Source organism: Miniopterus schreibersii (assembly GCF_964146895.1).
Source record: "Miniopterus schreibersii genome assembly, chromosome: 7".
Lineage (NCBI taxonomy): Eukaryota > Metazoa > Chordata > Mammalia > Chiroptera > Miniopteridae > Miniopterus > Miniopterus schreibersii.
The window spans coordinates 1574346-1592429 of NC_138108.1; the positions used below are offsets into that span (position 1 = coordinate 1574346).

General features: G+C 65.4%; 1 protein-coding gene across 1 annotated transcript; it reads right to left on the reverse strand.

The window, feature by feature from the left end:
- Positions 1-1889: 1889 nt before the first annotated feature.
- ESPNL (espin like) lies at positions 1890-18017 on the reverse strand (the record flags this gene model as incomplete). The annotated part of the gene is made up of 9 exons (XM_081142310.1): positions 16833-18017; positions 15508-15698; positions 14294-14480; positions 13041-13223; positions 11362-11493; positions 6244-6355; positions 5181-5296; positions 4081-4275; positions 1890-3494 (listed from the first exon to the last, which is right to left on the reverse strand). The coding sequence occupies exons 1-9, from the start codon at positions 17124-17126 to the stop codon at positions 1890-1892; spliced, it is 3015 nt and encodes a 1004-aa protein (XP_080998436.1). The 5' UTR covers positions 17127-18017.
- Between the last annotated feature and the right edge of the window lie 67 nt (positions 18018-18084).

The following is an 18084-nucleotide window of genomic DNA, read 5'->3' on the forward strand; positions in this document are numbered from 1 at the left end:
CTGGGAAACAACGTTGAGGTGCCCATGGGGGCCCAGGGTTGGTGCTCTGCTCGTTGGAACCTGCTCTTTGAATAATGGCCACAGGTGGGCGAGTGTCACTGTCGTCCCAGGACCCCTCCCATATGGGACCTCAGTGCACCCTCATCAGGACCCTGGGAGTGGCAGGTCAGCACTGAACCCCACTTTACAGACGAGGTGGAGGCTCTGGGGGCTAAAGGCGGGGCCTCTGGTGTTTCGGTGAAGCTGAGATGAGGACCCAGGTCTCGGTGCCCGTCCAGAGCTGGGACCCGCTCTGGGCACAGGATGCTCCCCGGGGGCAGCAAGCACAGCGTGAAGACGGGCCAGGAATGGGAGTCTTTATTTAGCAAACTTGGGAGCCCAACACCCCCAACTCTGTATCTCCCCACGTGTCTCCCCCTGTGGGACCCAGAGTGGGCTGACCGGAGGGCTCTGGAGACACGCACAGGGGCCTGGCTGCAGGGAGGCGGAGACCAGGGGAAGTTCCTGAGGCCCCTCCCCACACACTGCCCGTTGGGGCCTTCACACAGCTGCTGGTCACCCTCCCCCAAAGCCCCCTGGGCAAACCCCACAGCCTGGGGGGCCCGTCCTTCTGGCTGCCATGGGGCCGGGACAACCATTCAGGGCTTGTCCCATGGACAGCCGCTTGGGGCTTGACCCCACCACCTGTTCACGAGATGCTCTGCAGCTCGGCGACCCTGAGGGAGCGTCCACCCCCATGGGTGACATCAGGGTGACCCCAGGGAGGGGCTGAACCTCATCACGGTCCGGCTAACAGGCCCCCGCCCCTGCCACGAGTTCGCTGGGCTCCCTCTGCTCAGAGCCCCTTTGCAGCCACCGCCTGTGGCACAGCTGTCCCGCCGCCACGAGCCTGCAGGTGAGGCCCTGCCACTGCCTCAGCTCTGTGGCCTGGGGGGGGCTGTGAAACTGAGGACAGGAGCCCCACAGGGAGCCTTCTCTTTGGAACCAGTTTCCCTGGAACATCCTGGGGTGGGCACGTGTGCGTCAGTGTCTGGCTGCGTGTGACCAGCACCCACGTCCGTGTGAACCATCCCCCTGACCCGGAGAACTCAGGAAGCAGCTGTGTCAGACAGGAAGGCCTCTGCCCATGGAATCCTGTCCTCTCCACCTCCAAGTCCTCTCCCATTTCACAGACGCGGAAAGAGAGACCTGGGGAGGTGGAGGGCAAGGCCTGAGGTCAGCAGAAGAAACCGAGGCAGGACCAGCGCAGGGCACGTGGAGGCTCTGGACGCGGCCAGGACCACCAGCCCGACGCTGCGGGACAGGATACCCAGGCACCGGGAGAAGGGGGCCATGGAAACACAGTTAGCATCCCAGGTGCCAGGGGACAGTGGGCAGAGGGACCTGGGGCTGGGACACAAGCTGTCAACTTCAGGGCCGAATGAGAGCTGAGAGGGCTTCTTGGATTTGGGGGTGAGAAGGGTTCTGAGGCTGAGCCCAGCGCTGAGGAGGGAGCTCTGTCAGGGCAGGAGGGAGGGCGCTGGCAGGCCGAGTGTCTGCCCACCTGGCCTGGGGCTCACCTGGCCGCCAGGTGGGTGAAAAAGGGCAGGAGAGAAACCCAGAACCACCCCAGGTCGCTCCCGAAGGGGTTGCCAGCGTCTCAGTCTCCAGATCTCTCTTTTTTTTTTTTTTACCCTCACTCGAGGATATTTTTTCCATTGCTTCTCAGAGAGAGAGAAACATCGATGTGAGAGAGAGACATCGATTGGCTGCCTCCGGCGTGAGCCCTGACCAGGGCCGGGGATCGAGCCTGCCACCCAGCTGCATGCCCTTGGCCGGAATCAAACCTGGGACCCTTCAGTCTGTGCGCTGACGCTCTAACCACTGGGCCACACCGGCCAGGGCAAGTCTCAGTCCCCAAAGCTGAACATCTCTGCTTCCTTCTCCTTCCAGAACGCGAAGCTCCGGTCGATGTAGCCGCAGATGTCCTCGCTGTTGAAGCTGCCCCGCTGCGAGCCGGTCCCCAGCCGCTGAGCTGCGGGCTCCGGGCTGCCACCGGGGGCCGTGGCGTGGGGCAGGGGCCCGAGCGGGGTCAGGCCCAGCTTGCGGCCGGGCTCCGCGTCCCAGGCGGGGCTGCGGTTGGAGCCGAAGAAGCGGGCTTTGATGTCCTCGAAGCCGTCGGTCCAGGCCCGGCGGCCCGCGGCCACCTCGTCGGTCACGGCCTTGTGGAAGGCCCGCGCGGCCTCCCAGCCGTGGGCGCCCAGGTGCTCGAACACCTCGAAGCAGAGCAGGTGGCGCATCTTCCGCTCCTCAGCCGGCAGGTCGCACTCCAGGAGCTGGAAGTAGCCCAGCATGAAGAGGTCCAGCGTGAGGCTGCCGTAGGGCACGGGCGCCCCGTCCACGTGGGGCAGGAACTGCTCGGGCGACAGGAGGCCGCGGGGCCGCCGGCTGAGCCGCCGCAGCTGCCGGGCGGGCACGTGCGCCATGATGGCCTTCCAGTTGCCCAGCAGGTGCGCGATGATGGTCCGCTGCTGCCACAGGTGGCTGAGCCGCGGGCCCTCGCCGGGCGGGGAGGGGGGCGGGGGCGCCCTGGCGGCCGCCTGTCCCCGCAGCGCACCGCGGCGGGCCTCCAGGGTCCTGCAGGCGGCTGTCCTGAGGGCCGGCGTGTAGGCCGACCTCTTCCAGTGGCTGAGAAACAGCATGACAATGCGCTCCTTCCGCAGACTCGCCAGGTCGGGGCCGTGTCCCGCGCCGGCCTCCGACGGGGCTTCCTCGCAGCTGATGCCCGAGTCACTGGCCTCCTCTGTGTCACCCGGCCCCGGCTCCCCTCCCATCAGGCCGCCCCGGGGCTGCGGGGGCACTGGCCAGCAACCTCGTGGGCACTGCCCGGGCTGGGCCCCCGCCTCACAGGACCCCAGGTTTGGGACGCAGGGCAGGCCAGGGGCTGACTCGAAGTTGCCACGTAGCATCCGCACGGACACCCCACACTCCTGGATCTCCCGCTGGGCCTCGCTCTGTGCGGGGCTGGCTGGGGCCTCCCTGCCCGCCTCCTGCGGGGGCTGGGCAGCTGGCTTCTCCTCGCCCTGCACCAGCCCGTTCATGCCCTTCAGCAGCAGCGACATGCTTCGGACAAGCCGGGCCACGTGGCTGCACCAGAAGGGCAGGGGTTGCCCACCGGGCACGGCCTCTACAGCCCCCTCGGAGCCCTCGGGCTCGGGCACTGGGCCGGGCACCTCCTCACCTTCCAACCCGGGAGCCCGGGGCAGGAAGTGGCTGTTGACAGTGATGCTGACCAGGGGCTCGGGCAGCAGGGCCTGCAGCTCGGCCGCCAGCTGGCCCAGCTGGCTCTCGTACTCCTGGCAGCGTCTCCGCAACTGCAGGTCGGCGATCTGCTTCTCCAGGTAAACCAGGTCGTCCTCCGTCAGCAGCTCCCCGAACGGGCCCAGGATGGCCTGGTGCGTCTGCGAGTACCGCCAGGCCGCCTGCTCCGCGGGGCCCTCGCTCCTGCTGTCCTCCTGGGCACAGGGAAGGCGGGTCGGGGCGGCCGGCGGAGGGCATGCCTCTGCTGGACACAGCTCCCTGAGGGTGGCCTGCTCCCGTGACCCTGGGCAGCCCAGCCCTGGATGCCAGCTGGCCCTTGCCTGGTCTTGGAGACTGAAGCTCAGGGCAGCCACCCCGCCCCACGAGGGCGCAGCCTTCCTAGTCTCCCCCTCATCTCCTCAATGTTTCATGGGAAGGATCTCTGTCCTCAGGGCCCTCTAGCCCCCCACCAAACCCCAGAGCCTCCTGTGGACCAGCAGCCTCCACTCAACCAGTCTGCTCTGGGCTCTCTCAGTGGTTCACCCCCTCTGCCTTCCCTGCACCAGACACAGCCCTGGGCCCAGTACCCACAGTCTGAGGGGGGCAGGCGCAGAGGGACCCTGAGCTGGGCTCTGTCTGGGTCCAGGCCCCATGCTGCCTGGTTACCAATCAGAGCCTCCTGAGGGAGGCGCCCATGTCACGGGTAAGGACACGGAGCTGCCTCCTGGTTGCCAAGAGACCCCCTGGCCCCGTCCCTCCCCGTGTGCCCCACCCCTCCTCCCGGGCCCCACCCGTCCGCACCTGAGCAACCTGTGTGGGGTCTGCGCCCAGGCGTGCCTGCAGCTTCCGCACCATCACCTGCCGCTTCCACTCAGGGATGGGCCGGCCCCGCTCATCCCGCGTGGGCACCAGCCCGTCCAGGTCGCCGGAGGGCAGTCCTTCCAGCTGCAGCGCGGCCAGGCCGTCCGGCGTGTCCCCCGCCACTGTGTCTGCGCCCTGTGCAGAGGTGGGCAGATCACTCAGGCCCCTGAGGGCACCCTGCCCAGGAGAGGAGGGGTGGGGGCTGGGGAGGCCACGGACAGCGCTCCCAGCCTGGTAAGTGTGAGTTTTCTGAGCACAGGAACCTGAGGTGTCCCCAGTGGGACCCAGCAGTATGTGTGGGTGGGGGATCGCTGGCTGAGAGGCAACCAGAGATTCCTCCTGCTCTGCTGTATCTGGCCAGGAAGAAGGTGCCCAGAGCATGCCATGCAGATGGGCAAACTCATTTGTGTAACAGTTGCACAAAGTCTGGGGGCCAATCTGGGACGGGACTTGTCAGAGCTTTTAACCTGCTGTGCGGCACTGTAACTCTCCAAGAGGGGGCAGCACTGTGCAGCATTTCCCAAAATTGCGCAGAACACCTCAGGCACTGAGAGTTCCCAGGACTCCAAGGAAAGGGTGGGCTGGGTTTGCAAGGCCTCGCGCCCAGAAAGGGAACGAGCAAGGAAGTGGGCCCCCTCCCATGGGTCCTGGGCTGGCAGGAAGCCCGAAGGAGGAGGGCAGCGGGTGCCAGGCCCACCCCCCCATGGACGTCTGCTTCTCTGTATCCTGACGGCAGCACCATGGGGGGCATGAAGCATCCTGAGCTCAGAGGTCAGGAGAAGGGGGCTCCCTGGGGTCAGAGGAGGGTCCCATGCCTTCTGCGCTGGGATGACAAGCTGCTTGTGGTCCTGAGCTTCCCATCTCCTCAGAACCCCGGGTGTTCTCCAGAGCCAGCCTGTCACCCCAGGCTCGACCCGACGCCCAGCTGTGAGGAAGGCCCCGGCCACCCCAGAAGTAAGCTGGCCTGGGCCCACACAGGAGAGCATGGTGGGCGGGCTGGGAGGCCTTGGGAGACAGGGGTGTGGAGAGTGTGTACGCACCGTGGGGACGGCCACGGCGCTGGTGCTGATCCCCAGGGGGACCGTGTGGGTCGTCTGCTCCCTCGGAGGAGGCTGGTCAGGCTGGCCAGGCCAGGCCGGGCTGAGAGACGCTGCTGCTGGGTGGGAGGAGCAGCTGGAGTCAGAGGGGCTTCCAGACAGGGCAGGGGGCTGGGGAGTAGGAGGCCTGGGACATGGGGTAGAGCCGGGCTCCCTGAAGGACACGGGACTTGGAGCCAAAGACCCAACCAGGCCCCTCCCCGAAAAATCACCCCAGGCAAACGCACTTATCCCTGGGGCGTCCACAGGCCTCGGGAGACCGACTGGTTGAAGAGTCTGCGTTTTACCCGCTCACCCCGCGGCCAGTTCTCTGCCCCCCCAGCCCCACAGCCAGCGGTCTGGGGACCCGATGCAGCCCATAGAACCAGGAAGCTGGTCCTCCGCCCCCAGTGCCCAGGACCCCACCACAGGCGCGTGCGCAGGGCCACACCCCGATGAACCCCTTCGGCCCCCGACCCACACGGCCCTGCTGACTGCAGTGCGCCCGGAGCTGATGCTGCCCTCGGCTGCGCCACCCCGTTATGACACAGGCTGGTCACGGTCCCCAGCGGGGGTGGCCTGCAGGGTAAGGACTGTGTCCCGACCTGCTGGCACCTCAGGCAGCAGCAGCACATCCCACGGGGATTTGCCTCTGGGCAACCGAGGCCCGGGTGGGGGAGGCGGGTTCCCAGTAACACACAGGCAGGAGCACCGGGCCCAGGCTCAGTCAGGGCTCACAGGGGCCTGGGCGGGAGACTGTTCCACTGCGACAAGCGCCCGGGTGCCCGCGTGGGAAACGCTGGTCTCACTTCAAAACAAGGACAACAAAGGAAACCTGGAGGAAGCTGGGGGTGGCAGTGGGAGGGGGACACCCGCCCAGTCCTGAGCATCCTGAGTGTCCTGGGCACAGCTGCCTGGAGTCAGCTACTCACCCCCCTACCCCCCCAGGAGCTCGGGGGCGAGGCCAACAGTGCCCACTCCTGGCACCCGTGGCCCAGGCCCGTCCTCCCAGGAGAGGTGTACTCACAGGTGGGGCTCCGGAGACCAGAGCCCCCTCGTCCATCCTCTGGGGGGCGCCTCGCAGCTGACAGTGGAGGAGGGGGGAACGGCGGGGGCGGGGGCGTCATCAGGAGCGGTACCTGGGGGCGTACAGGCTTGGTCAGGGGCGGCCCGGGGGGGCCTGGACTTGGGCTGCCTGTGCTGCCAGGCGAGGGTGAGGGGTGTCCCGCCCGGCCCCGTTAGTATGGGGGTGCTGTGCACTTTGGAACAGGCCTGGAGCAGGTCGAGTATTCCTCCAGGTTCTGTCCCCCGTGTCTCTCCACCCCCTCCGCACCAGGTTACCGGAGCTCCCCAAAGCCCATGCACTTTTCTGAGTTCCACCACTCACTGTGCCCCCAGTGCTGCCTCCACCGTCACCGGGGAGCCCCTATCTCAAGGCCCGGCTCACGGGCTCTCTCTAGAGGCAGCTTAACTCGGCAGCTCCAGGCGCTGGGCGAGGGCCCGGCGTCCAGCTTGTGCTCACCTCTCTTTGGCTTTACAAGAGTTGTGCGCACACACCCTCCCAGACTGTCCCCAGCCTCTGCTGAGACAGCCCCCTGGAACGGTTCCCTCAGAGGACAGCAGGAGCCTGGCCCCCAGCTTCAGGAAAAACCACAAGGAACTTGGCACTCTACTCAGCCGTATAAGCAGGGCCATGCGGCTGTGCCCACACCTCGGCAGTGGCACTATGCCTAGGGCTGGTCACACAGTGTCCAGGTCACCCTCCCACAGCTTCCTAGAAACGGACCACCAAGACTGGCCCCGGAGCCTGCGGTCCAGGAATCCATGCTGGGGCTGCTGGGTCACCCTCACTGCACCCCCACACCCTGCCCCGTGTCTGGGGGCTGCTGGGTCACCTTAACTTCACCCCCACACTCTACCCCATGTCTGGAGCAAGACACAGCCCTGTCCTTGGCCACTTCTCCTGCCCCAAGCACTGACTGTTGGGCAATCAGAGCCTTGGCCTGGAGGTGTCCCCCCAGCTCAGCCCCACTGAGCCGGGTCCCCACTGCAGCCGGTTGTAACCCCTGCAGCTCTGCCTTGAAACTCTTCATTGCTTTGAAGGCGAGAGGCCTGCATTTTCCTTCACACCGAGCCTTGCAGGGGACACTGCGGGGCCTGCTGGAGCACAGCCCTGGCTGCTCTGAGTGTCCCCTGGCACATCCATAGGTGGGTCAGTCCTGCATCCGGCAAGGAGGTGCACCCCTTAGCTGGCCACCCCAGGCTGGGGGTGCGCTAACCATAGGTCCCCACCCATCGTCCCCAGCCCCTCAATCACACTCCCGTCCAGGACTCTCCACCCACCATGGCCACTGGGCAGGAACATAGCCCAAAACCCTGCCTGCTTGACCACCACACACCTCACACCTCACACCTCGTTCCTTGCACGAACCGGGAGCCCCAGTGCACAGCGGGTTGGGGAGCGTCTGCCAGCCCCCAGCAGGGAGGACCTGTGGAAGCAGGGGCTGGGCTGCTTGCACAGGGAGCTGTGGTGTCCTGGGCTGTCGGGGGCTGTCTCAGCTGCTGCCCCCAGGAGTGGGAGGCGTCACATTAATATTTGAAGGCACAGGTGTCAGGTGGCTAGGCGGGCTGGGGCCGCAAGTGGGATCCCTTACCACCCGCCTTAACCCTCCACAGTGCAGGAAGAGGCAGGCGGTGGGCCCCTTGCACCCCCACTAAGGATGCCAATCCTGGCTGCTCTTTTCCTGGCGTGTCTCAGGGCCGTGTTTGCAGGGAGGGACCCAGACAGGAGCAGGCGGCTCGCTGCTACTATAACACGGGGCTGCCCAGGCTCCGGGGTCCCCAGCTCTGACGCCGGCTTCCTGGGTGCAGAGCAGTCATCTGGGCCCTTATCACATCACCCTGGGACTGGGGGGCTGGGTGCATATCACACCCTGGGACTGGAGGGCAAGGGGACCCAACAAGACATGATGTTTGCCCTCTGCCCCGTGTCTTGGACCCTGGAGTCTCATGTCTCCTTCCAGTGTCCATGATGCAGACATAGCCTGCTTAGGAGCTGCACACAGGGTTGGTCAGACCCAGACCCCAGGGCACAGCTACAGAAGCTGGCAGTGACAGGCTGAGGGATAGAGGAGGGCTGAGTCGGGCCCTCACCGCAGGGCCACCCCAATGCCCGGCTCTGCCCGTCCAGGACAGGGCTGTGGGCCTGCCTGCCTGCCCTCCTGGGAGCCCTTGGCCCCTCTCCCAATGGAATCTGCTCTGGGGGAGGGGGGAGAACCTCCCCTCCCTGGCAGAGTGTGGGGATCAGCTGGGGTGGCAGCTGTCCTTCATGGAGGGAGAGTTGGAAGTTGGTCTGAGACCCAAGGGAATGAGCTTTGGCCCCCATGCAGCACCTGCAGCTGGGGAACCTCAGGCCACCCGGTCCCTGGGCTGAATCCACTCCACTGCACCAAGGAGAAGCCCTGGGGAGGTGCCCCTGGGCCCCGGGTTCCTGGCCTGTAGTTCGGGAAGGACTCTGTGGTTGCTGGGAGTAAAGGAGAGCACCTGGTGGGGCTGGCGCACTGGGACTGACCTCTTCGCCACTGTCACTGGGGCATCACCGTGATCTCTGAGTTTTAGCCAGATGGGGTCTCCTGTAGTGTTTCCTAGCTGATGGGCCCACGCACATCCCTGCATCCCTCACTTAGGCCCCGGACACGCACATCTACAGGGACCAGAAGGAGCGAGCGGCAGACTTTGGGTCCTGACCTGTGGGGTCCTGACAGTGGGCATGTTACCCCCAAATTGGGCAGTTGCTCCAAGGCTGGCGCCTCTCCTGAGGGCTGTGGTCTCTTTTTCTGTGTTTTTGGTGAGATTTGAGCGGCGCTGGGCAGCCATGCATTATACATTGAGGACAGCGGTTACAGGCCTCATTGAGCCGGGTTACAGGCCTGTAATGCCACCTGGCCGGGAAAATCATGACCTGCAGCCGGGCCGGACACCAGTCACCACGGCTGAGATTCAGTGACCGGCTGTGCAGCCAGGGGTGCCCCTCCCTGGGACGGAGGTTTCCCAGGGGAGTCCCGTGCCCTGTTTGGGTCTCAGTTTCCCCATCTGTAAAATGAAGGGGTTTCAGGGCCCTTCTGGATCTGGGGGAGGAAGAGAGTTGGTGCCTGCTGGGTGCTCAATGGGCGCTTCTTTACCCTGCAACTAGGCTCCTCAATCCCATTTTACAGATGAGAAAATTGAGACTCAGAGATGCTCAGAACTTGCCAGCACCACCTCCTGGGCAGAGCCGCTCCAGCCCTGGTGGCAGTGAGGAGGGGGTGGGCCAGTAGGACAGCAGACGCCAGGGAGGTGTGAGGAGCCTGGCTCCCCCGCTGGGAGGGCCGTGCTTGCTCCTAACTGCTGCTGCCCGGCCCCATGGGAGGGATTCGGGGTGCCGGGGGCTTCTCTAGCCGCTGCCCCACCCCTCACTGTGCAGAAGGACTGACCAGGGAGCAGGAGGACTTGGCCGAGGTCAAGGTGGGGAGGTTAAGGCAGGGCCTGGACTTCCCCGGGTGCATGCAGGCCGAGCTGTCCTGAGACGAGCCACAAAAGGAGCACCTCCCGCAGGGCACCTCTCTCCCCTCTACCTGTCCAGCCTCAGGCCCCAGGCTGCCTCTCTTGGGACCTGTAGCTTTCACCACCTCCTCCGAGCCTGACATGGGAAGAGGCCGGCACCGGCGACCTCTGGATATTGCATTTCCATCAATATTGCATCAGGCGCACAGCCTCGAGGCCTCGGCCCCCAGCTGACAGCCGCCCTCCCGCGGGGCCGAACCTGCGCTTGCGAGTGTGAGGAAGGTGGCCTGCTGGGGGACGGTCTAGCCAGTGGCGAGTGGCTGGCGCCCCTGCTGCCCCGGTGCTCACTGAGGGAGGAGAGAGAGGCCCTGCTCCCAACCCCGAGTCCCAGACGAGCTCCTGAAGCTCACCAGGCACACCAGCCCCGAAGGCCAAGGGTCTGCGTGCGAATGCCCAGCCGCCCGCCCACATGCAGGCCAAAGGGCTGTGGGCCAGAAGGAGGTGGGTGAGCCCACCCACCCTCCGCCATGACAGGCGGGCATGTGGACGGGCTGCTTGCCACTGGCCTACAGGTCAGGTGGGGGGTTACACATGCAGCCCAGGCTGATTTGGGGAGTTTGCGGCCTTAAATCCTGTGGTGCCGCCAAGGAGACATCCAGGACCTAAAGAACCCCCAAGAAACCTGAGATGGGCCAGTTCCCCACACTCCAGGGTGTCGGGAAAGCACCCAGACTCCCGTCCACCAAAGAGAGTGGGACTCAGTGGCTGGAGCGGCTGGCAGATGCACAGGAGCCGGGGGATGGAGGACGGGGGCAGAGGCCCTGCCTGGACAGTGCACGGGCCAAGGGTGTGCAGTGTGGCTGGGGACAGGCCAGGGACCCCAGGTGGGACCTGCTCCCTGGCAGCCGAGCAGCCGCCCGCCCCACCTCCTAATCTCAGCTGCCAGGCCAACCTCATTGACCACACAGTGCCCGGGAGGGGCCCAGGTGGCCAGGCACCCCCAGCCGATGGACGGTGAAGCTTTGTCCACTGCACCAGCAACCAGCTGAGGCCACCAAATTCTCCACACCAAGGGGGCCGGCAGGACAGATCCCTGCCCTTATAGAAGAGGAAGAGGGAGGGTCGGGTCACATGCCAGGAGAAGGGTGGGGAAAGGAAGCTGCCTCCTGAGCTGCACAAGGCTGTCTGGGCCACATCAGGGTCATGTCACTGAGAACCCAAGGTCCTGCTCCTGCCTGTAACCCCTGGGGGCCCTGGTCATGGGGGATCCAGAGTCACAAGCCTGGTGCCTCTGGTCCAGGTGGATGGCAGGCCAGCGCCCAGCCACAAGCCTCGCCCTGGTCCCAACCTAAGAGAGCTCTGGCCCTGCCACAGCCCCAGTCATGGCCCATCACAGCCCCTGCCACAGCCCCTGCCACAGCTCCTGCCACAGGACCGGTCACCGCCCCACTCATGGCCACTGGCTCAACTCTTGTCCCAGCGCCCAGCAAGATGACTTGTGGGGCTGGCCCTGGCCCAGGACCTTTTTCCCGTAAGCGACATGGTGCACACGGAGCTTTCTAGCTAACTGGTCTGTCAGGACACAGGGGACCCCGAGCCTTACCGGTCGGGCCGTCTCCCGCAGGTACTGGGCGCAGTCCTGGTGTCCGTGGTACTCGGCCAGGTCCGCCGCGGTGTAACCATCTTCATCCCGAAGAGAGGGGTCCACGTGGTGGGAGACGAGGGTCTGGCAGCACTGCGGGGAGGGCACGCGTGACTCATGCGCACAGGCCGGGCCCCTGGCACCCGCCGGGCACCATGGAGGGCGGCACTGTGCCCCCAGCTCCCAGGAGAAAGGATGACCTTCAGACAGTGACGGAAGCCAGAGGCGATAAGTGAGGCTTTCTAGGCACCAAAAGAAAGCTGCCAGGCTCTAGCTCTCTGCCCAGCAAAGATGTTCTTCAGTACTGAAGAAATGAAGCTGTTTCCGGACAAACAAAAGGAAACAAAGACCTGGCCAGCAGGAAACCCAGCCTCGGGGGCCGCCTAAAGCACCTGCTCTGACGGAGGGGAAGGGGGTCCACATGGGGCCTGAGGTGCTGGGGGAAGAGGGGAATAGGGTAAATCCATGGTTATGTTTAAATAAGTCTTTATTCGTGGACCGAATGAAAAATAACGTCGTGTAGGGTTCTGAAACTGTACAAGTAAAACACATCCCAAACGGCCAGCTCGTCCACCCTGGCCTCGCGCCCCCTCCCCGCCAGCTCCCCGCTCCAGCCACATGGGCCTCGAGGCTGTGCCTTGAGAGTCCAAGGCCGCCCAGGGAGCCGGGCCTTCGGGGACCGTCATGGTCACCCCAGGGGGAGCCGTCCCGGAGCTGGGGCAGCGCGGCGTTCCCATAAGCCCTCTGTGCCCGGCGCCACTCTGGGGGGCACCTGGGCCACTCCTTTGGCCCTCACAGCCTCTGCCCCCACGGGGTTCATTACACAGACCAACGAGGCACCGGGGAGAACAGGAGGCCTCGCAAGGTCCACAGGAGGCGGGCGGCCTGGATTCAGAGCCCATGGCCTCACCCACCCCCCGGACCGAGCAGCATCGCAGGACGCGGGGCGGGAGGCACCGCAGGCCTGAGTCAGTCCAGCGCCCGCTGCTCCCAGTGTCAGGCCCAATGCCCCCTTTTTCTCGCAAATCTTTCCTGACACCTTCCTCACTATTCTGAAATGAAGCCCAGAGACGCCGCACTTTACCTGCACACGCACTTACAGTAATTAGTGCTCCCTGCTAACCCTTACGGGAGAGAAAATAATTTACAATGTAAGGAGCGTGCATTTTACTGTGTAAATGTTCCTGCTCACAGCCCGACGGGCGGGTCAGGGAAAATTAGACGCCAGACGCCGCGCCGGGTGAAAGGGGCGCCGCCCAGCGCCCGCTGCGCACTTTCTGCACTATCCCTGTTCCTCAGTCCCGGCTTCCAGCCGGCACCTCTGTACGCTGCAGAAAACTACACAGACGACTCTCAGAAGGGAGGGCAAAATGTCTGCGTCTGGTGGAGCGCAGGCAACCCACCACCTGCCCGCCAGCGTCCCCTGCCCGCCAGCGTCCCCTGCCTGCCATCAGCCGGTTTGCATCCCCTGTGTATCCGCACATTCAGCCCCCGCCCTCACCTGGGGGACGTGTGCGTGTGGGTGTGTGCATGTGTGTGTGCGTGTGTGTGTGTGTGCGTGTGTGTGTGTGCCCGGTCACTTTGAGTTCCTGGCTTCCTCCCGATGGACGGTTAAGCAGAAGGCCCCCGAGCCGCCTCACCTCCATCTGCCCGTTCTCGGCGGCGTCGTGCAGGGGGGTCCCGCCCCAGGAGTCTCTCATGATGGGGGCGCCCATGAGCAGCAGCCGGTCGAGGATGGGTGTGTGGCCGCCTCGAGCTGCAAAGTGGAGGGCGGTGGCCCCCTCATTGTCCCGCGCTGTCAGGCCAATGTCAGTAAAGGTGACCTGCGGAGCGGGGGTGGGGAGGGGGCCCGGGTGAGGCTGGACAGGGTGATGGAGTGAGGGTGGGAGGGTGGCCACCCGGAGGACATGGCGCGTTGGGAGGTGACCTTGGGCAGGAGCAGCACCCCCAGGAGCTGTGGGACAGAGCTGGCTCCTCACACTCAGCCTGTCCTCACCCCTCTGCCTGGCACCTCCGAAGCAGCGTGTCGGGGGGTGAGGTATGGTTTTACTGGGGGCCTCCAGTCCTCAAATCTGCCCCAGCCCAAATCTTAAGCTGCACGCTTCCAGGAGCTGGTTTCACACATCCAGTGAACCAAATGCCCCCGGTGGGCACCTAGGAGACAGCAAAGGGACCTTTGCTGATGGAGGAGGGAGGGAAGGAGGGCAGCCTCTGGCGCCAGGCACATCTGGGCCCTGAACTCCGCTCCAGCACAGACGCAGACGTAGACGTGGGGCACCAGGAAGCGGGGCCTGCCGGCTTCTCAGAGCACTGGGCTCAGACCCTGGTCATCCTGGAGCTGGGTCCTGTCCTGCTGGCCACCCACCTCTGGGAGGGCACCAGTCGCCTCCGGCCCATAGCACCCAGCTGGGCTTGGGGGCTGTTGGGGGCAGACACTGTGGGTTGCCCACCCCCTTTACGGTTACACTGAACAAGTGGCAAATGGCCAGGGCCAAGCACGATCGGGCACCTGGGTGCCACCCAACCTGAGGTCACCCAGGACATGCACCAGGACTCCTGGGGGAGGGGCAGGAGAGCGCAGGGGAAGGATCCCGTCCCCAGGGTCCTACAGCGGCTCTGATGCCCAGTTCACAGCCACAGCCGCCAGAGTTGTGAACTCCAGGCTGCAGCTCCCACCCAGCCTGGGCCTGGCGCCCATGGGTGCTCAGAGCAATGGGCAGGCACATTGGATCCCCAGCATCCTTGTGAGTCCCCAGGTCTCAGGTGGGCTAACAGATCTGGGGTGAGTCCCGCACCAAAGCCAGGCCCTGCTTGCTTGGGGGGGCCCTGGGGAGTAGGCAGGAGCAGGGCCAGCCTTCCGGAGCCCCTCCCACCCCCACCCGGTGCCGCTCACCAGCCAGACCACGAGCGAGTAGTGTCCGCGGTCCGCGGCGGCGTGCAGGGCGCTCATGCCGTCCAGGGCGCGCAGGTGCACGTCGGCCCCGCAGTCCTTGACCAGGAACTGGGCCAGGTGCAGGTGGCCCTCCTGGCAGGCCAGGTAGAGCGGGGAGGCGCCGCTGCGGGTCCGCCGGTTCACGCTGCTGTGGGGCAGGGCGGCGATCAGAGGGCGCGGGGGGGGGGGGGCACTGCTCCCCCGAGGGCCCAGGTGGAGGGGGGGAGGCCCGGCACCTGGCTCGCCCCACTCCCTTACCCGCAGGGGCCCCGGCCAGTGCCCTGTAGGCTTGCACAGGTTTCGCACCCCCAAGGGCACCACTGGGGTGGGGAAGAGAGGATGGCCGGCTCCGGCCCTGAGACCCAGCTCCGCCACTCCCCATGGAGCTGTCCGCAGGAGGCGCCGCAGGGCAACTAGCCCCGTGGTCAGCAAACTCAGAGCTGGGCCCGCTCTGGAAAGGAGGGCGTTGTGGGCCCGACACCAGGCATCCGGGGCGTGTGGGCCTGACATTTGGGGCAGGTGCAAATGGACTGGAGCAGGGTCCTGGAATTTCCTGAGTCCCCTCTGCCTCCACCTGTGGCAGGGCCAGACGAGTTCTTGGTTCCCAGTGACTCGCTGCAGGAAGGAGCTGTCCCCTACCCAAGGTGACCCCGTCCCCTGGTGACACAGACTTAACCTGACTCCTGCAGTCGGTGCTGGTGGGAATGTTGGCCTCTGGGGTACAGGGCTTCCCATTTGAGTGTATGTGCGTGTGTGTGTGCCTGCGTGTGTGCATTTGTGCATGCGTGTGCGTGTGATGTGTGTGTATGTTTTAATGTGAAGTCTCGCAGTTTTCAAATGGCAGAAACTACTTTAGAAACTGCGGGTCTAAGAGACACTCTGTGGCCGGCGTGGACACTCTGGGAAGATCTGTAGCAGCAAGTCCCAAGGCCTTGGCCCCGGGGTGGGGATGGGAGACCAGGAATGAGAACACAGTTCCATTGCTGGGATGCCAGGCTTGTTGGGAACACACGTGGGGCCGTGGGACAGCCAGGCTTGCCCTTCCCTGTCTCTGTCACTCTTCCTGTCCCACAAGGTCCACATCAAAGGCTACCAGCAGTTCTCTGCACCCTTGGGGCAGCCTCCCCAGGGCCCAGGCCCCCAGACTGCCAACAGGCGGCGCTCCAGCTCCTCACCTGCGGTGCGCGGCCGTCAGGAGCTTCAGGCAGGTCAGGTCCCCGCTGACAGCGGCGTGGTGCAGCGGCAGGGCCCCCTCCAGCGTCTCTAGCGTGGCCGCGTGACCCTCCCGGAGCAGCCACTCCACCAGCACTGGGTGGGCAAAGCGGGCGGCCAGGTGTAGTGGGGAGACACCCGAGGCATCTTGGTCCTGCCGAGGCACAGGCAGGGTGCTAGTGGGTGGCGGGTCTGGACTCTCCCCCGCCGGGCAGCACAGTGCAGCCAGAGGCGCCTCGGGGCCCACACTGCTGGGGACCCGCCTGTCTGGGAGCTCCTGCTCCCGCCTCGCCCCCGCTCGCTTTAAGGTGAGGGAGACCCTCTCTCTGGACTGAGGGAGGTGATTTGCTCAAGGTAAGAGGCAGGGTCAGGACTCAAGCTCACATCTGGACCCGAATCTGTGACCCTGTCGCCCACAGGGACGGTCCTGCTGCCAGAGCACAGTCATTCCCTCCCCAGTTCCTGTTCAGGTCAGAAAGGCTTCCGTTTGTCCAGCAGCGCCAAGTTGGGCTTGGCGGCCTTGTGTCCCAGGACACGGCCTCCTGGCCTTGGCTCCATCCCACCGAGTGCCCCTCCCACCTCCCCTGCCCGGCGCAGGTCCTGGGTGGGATCAGACCTGGGCCTTCTCCTAGGCCGGCCGGCCAGGCAGCACTCCTGCCGCTGCCCCTGGGGCTGTGACTGCTGGCACCCAGGCTCTGACTAGTGTCTTCCCTCTGCTGGGACTCAGTGGGCCCCGATGCCCACTCGGCTGTCAGAGCTTGCCCACGGTCATCCCAAGAAAGGGGCAGCGTACAGGAGGGAACAGGGCAAGATGGGCCCTGGGAGAAGGGTCCCCACAAGCCATCCCTGAGCCCTGGAGACTGAGCTCAGGCCTCGGGGCCCCAGTCTCTGAGCCCGAGCACCCATTGCTTGCCCACGACCCTTTCTAGGCCCTGTAGGAGACAGGCCCTAGGCACCAGGCACAACAAGAACGGGCAGAACCCCCACCCGCTGGGCCAGACACTCCTATGGGGGGAGTACTGAGTGGCCACTCTGTGCCTGCGATGGGGACACAGGTGGTTTGGGGGGCAGCCTTGGCTCTAGCGTGGCCGCGTGGCCCTCCCGGAGCAGCCACTCCACCAGCAAGGGCTTTGTGTGGCTGTGGGGGGTGGGCAGAGTCAGCCGCACGGACTAAGCCGCGGGGTTTGAGTCTTTGAGAAAGAGCCCAGGGCCTTGGACCTTCTGGCTCACGGCTCGCTCCTCCCTCCATCCACGTGGACACCAGCCCTCCAGGTTGTCCCCTGCTCACCTGCAGGCCGCAGCCCCCTTCACGCACCAGCCAGCACAGCTCGGCCAGGCTGCCGGTGGCGGCTGCGTCGTGGGCGGGGGTGGCCCCGTTGTGGGCCCGCTGGTTGCCCGGCAGCTTGGCCCGTTGCACCAGGAACTTGACGCAGGCCAGGTGGCCAGCCCGGGTGGCGTGGTGCACCAGGCCGGCGCCCAGGGCGTCAATGATGCCCGGGCCCAGGGAGCCAGCCTCCAGCAGCTGCTCCAAGGTGGCCAGGTCCCCGGCCTTGGCGGCCGTGAGCGCCCGCTGCTCCTCCATCCTGGCCACTCGGCGGGCTCTCAGGGCTCAGCACAGGCCCGGGCTTCCTGTTTCAGGCGTGGATGCAGCTCCCGGCTCTGGTTACCCGATAAGCAGCCCACGGGGCAGATGGGAGGCGGCAGGTGCGGGGGGGGGGGGGGCAGGCCTTGGGGATCGGGCCTCAAGCCCTGCCTGAGCCACTCCCGCCGTGCTGAGCCGTGGTGGGCAGAGGGCACAGGGTACAGGGCAAGGGCCTGCACTGCGTTCAGGTCGGGCTGGGCCCGGCCAGAGGACGCTGCCCTGCACTGGGCCATGCCTCTTCCTCCCGTGGGGTGAGGGCCACGGAAATGTGCGTCTCAGCCCGGGAGGAACTTCCCGCATCCAGCCAGAGTTTACGGTTACAAGATCCGCTCAAGAAAGCAGCAGGCTCCCCAGCGTCTGCTCCCCAAGTCTGGGCAGCAGCCCTGAGAAAGCCACCTGGGAGACTTGTCATGGGAGGCAGACCCAGCCGCAGTGGGGCCATTTCTGGAGAACTGAAACCGCCAGGTGTGTTGGGGTCTAAATGCTTTGACTATGTCATCAAGGAGCTGAGCTCCACTGCCCCCCACACCCCAAAATATATGCTGGGTCCTGGTCCTCAGCTGGTGTGCAGGGCCAACCACAGGCACAGGGCCGGACACTGGACAGGAAGCCCCGAGGGAGCGAGGGTCTCAAGGCTCCACCTCAGCCCACCCGCCAGCGACAGCGACTGAGTCTGTGGGGCTGCAGCTGAGTCCCAGGTGCACATTTCAGAGCCGGGGCTGGACACCCACAGCCTCCCTGAAGCAGGACACTACACACCAGGGACTTGCCTTCCTGGGGATTCCAGGACACATCTTAAGGTGAATGTTTTAGGCGGAGGGGTGACCTCTCAGTGATGAGCTGGGGTCCCACACAACCAGCTCACACACTCTGGTGCCCCCAAGAGACGTGGCCACTG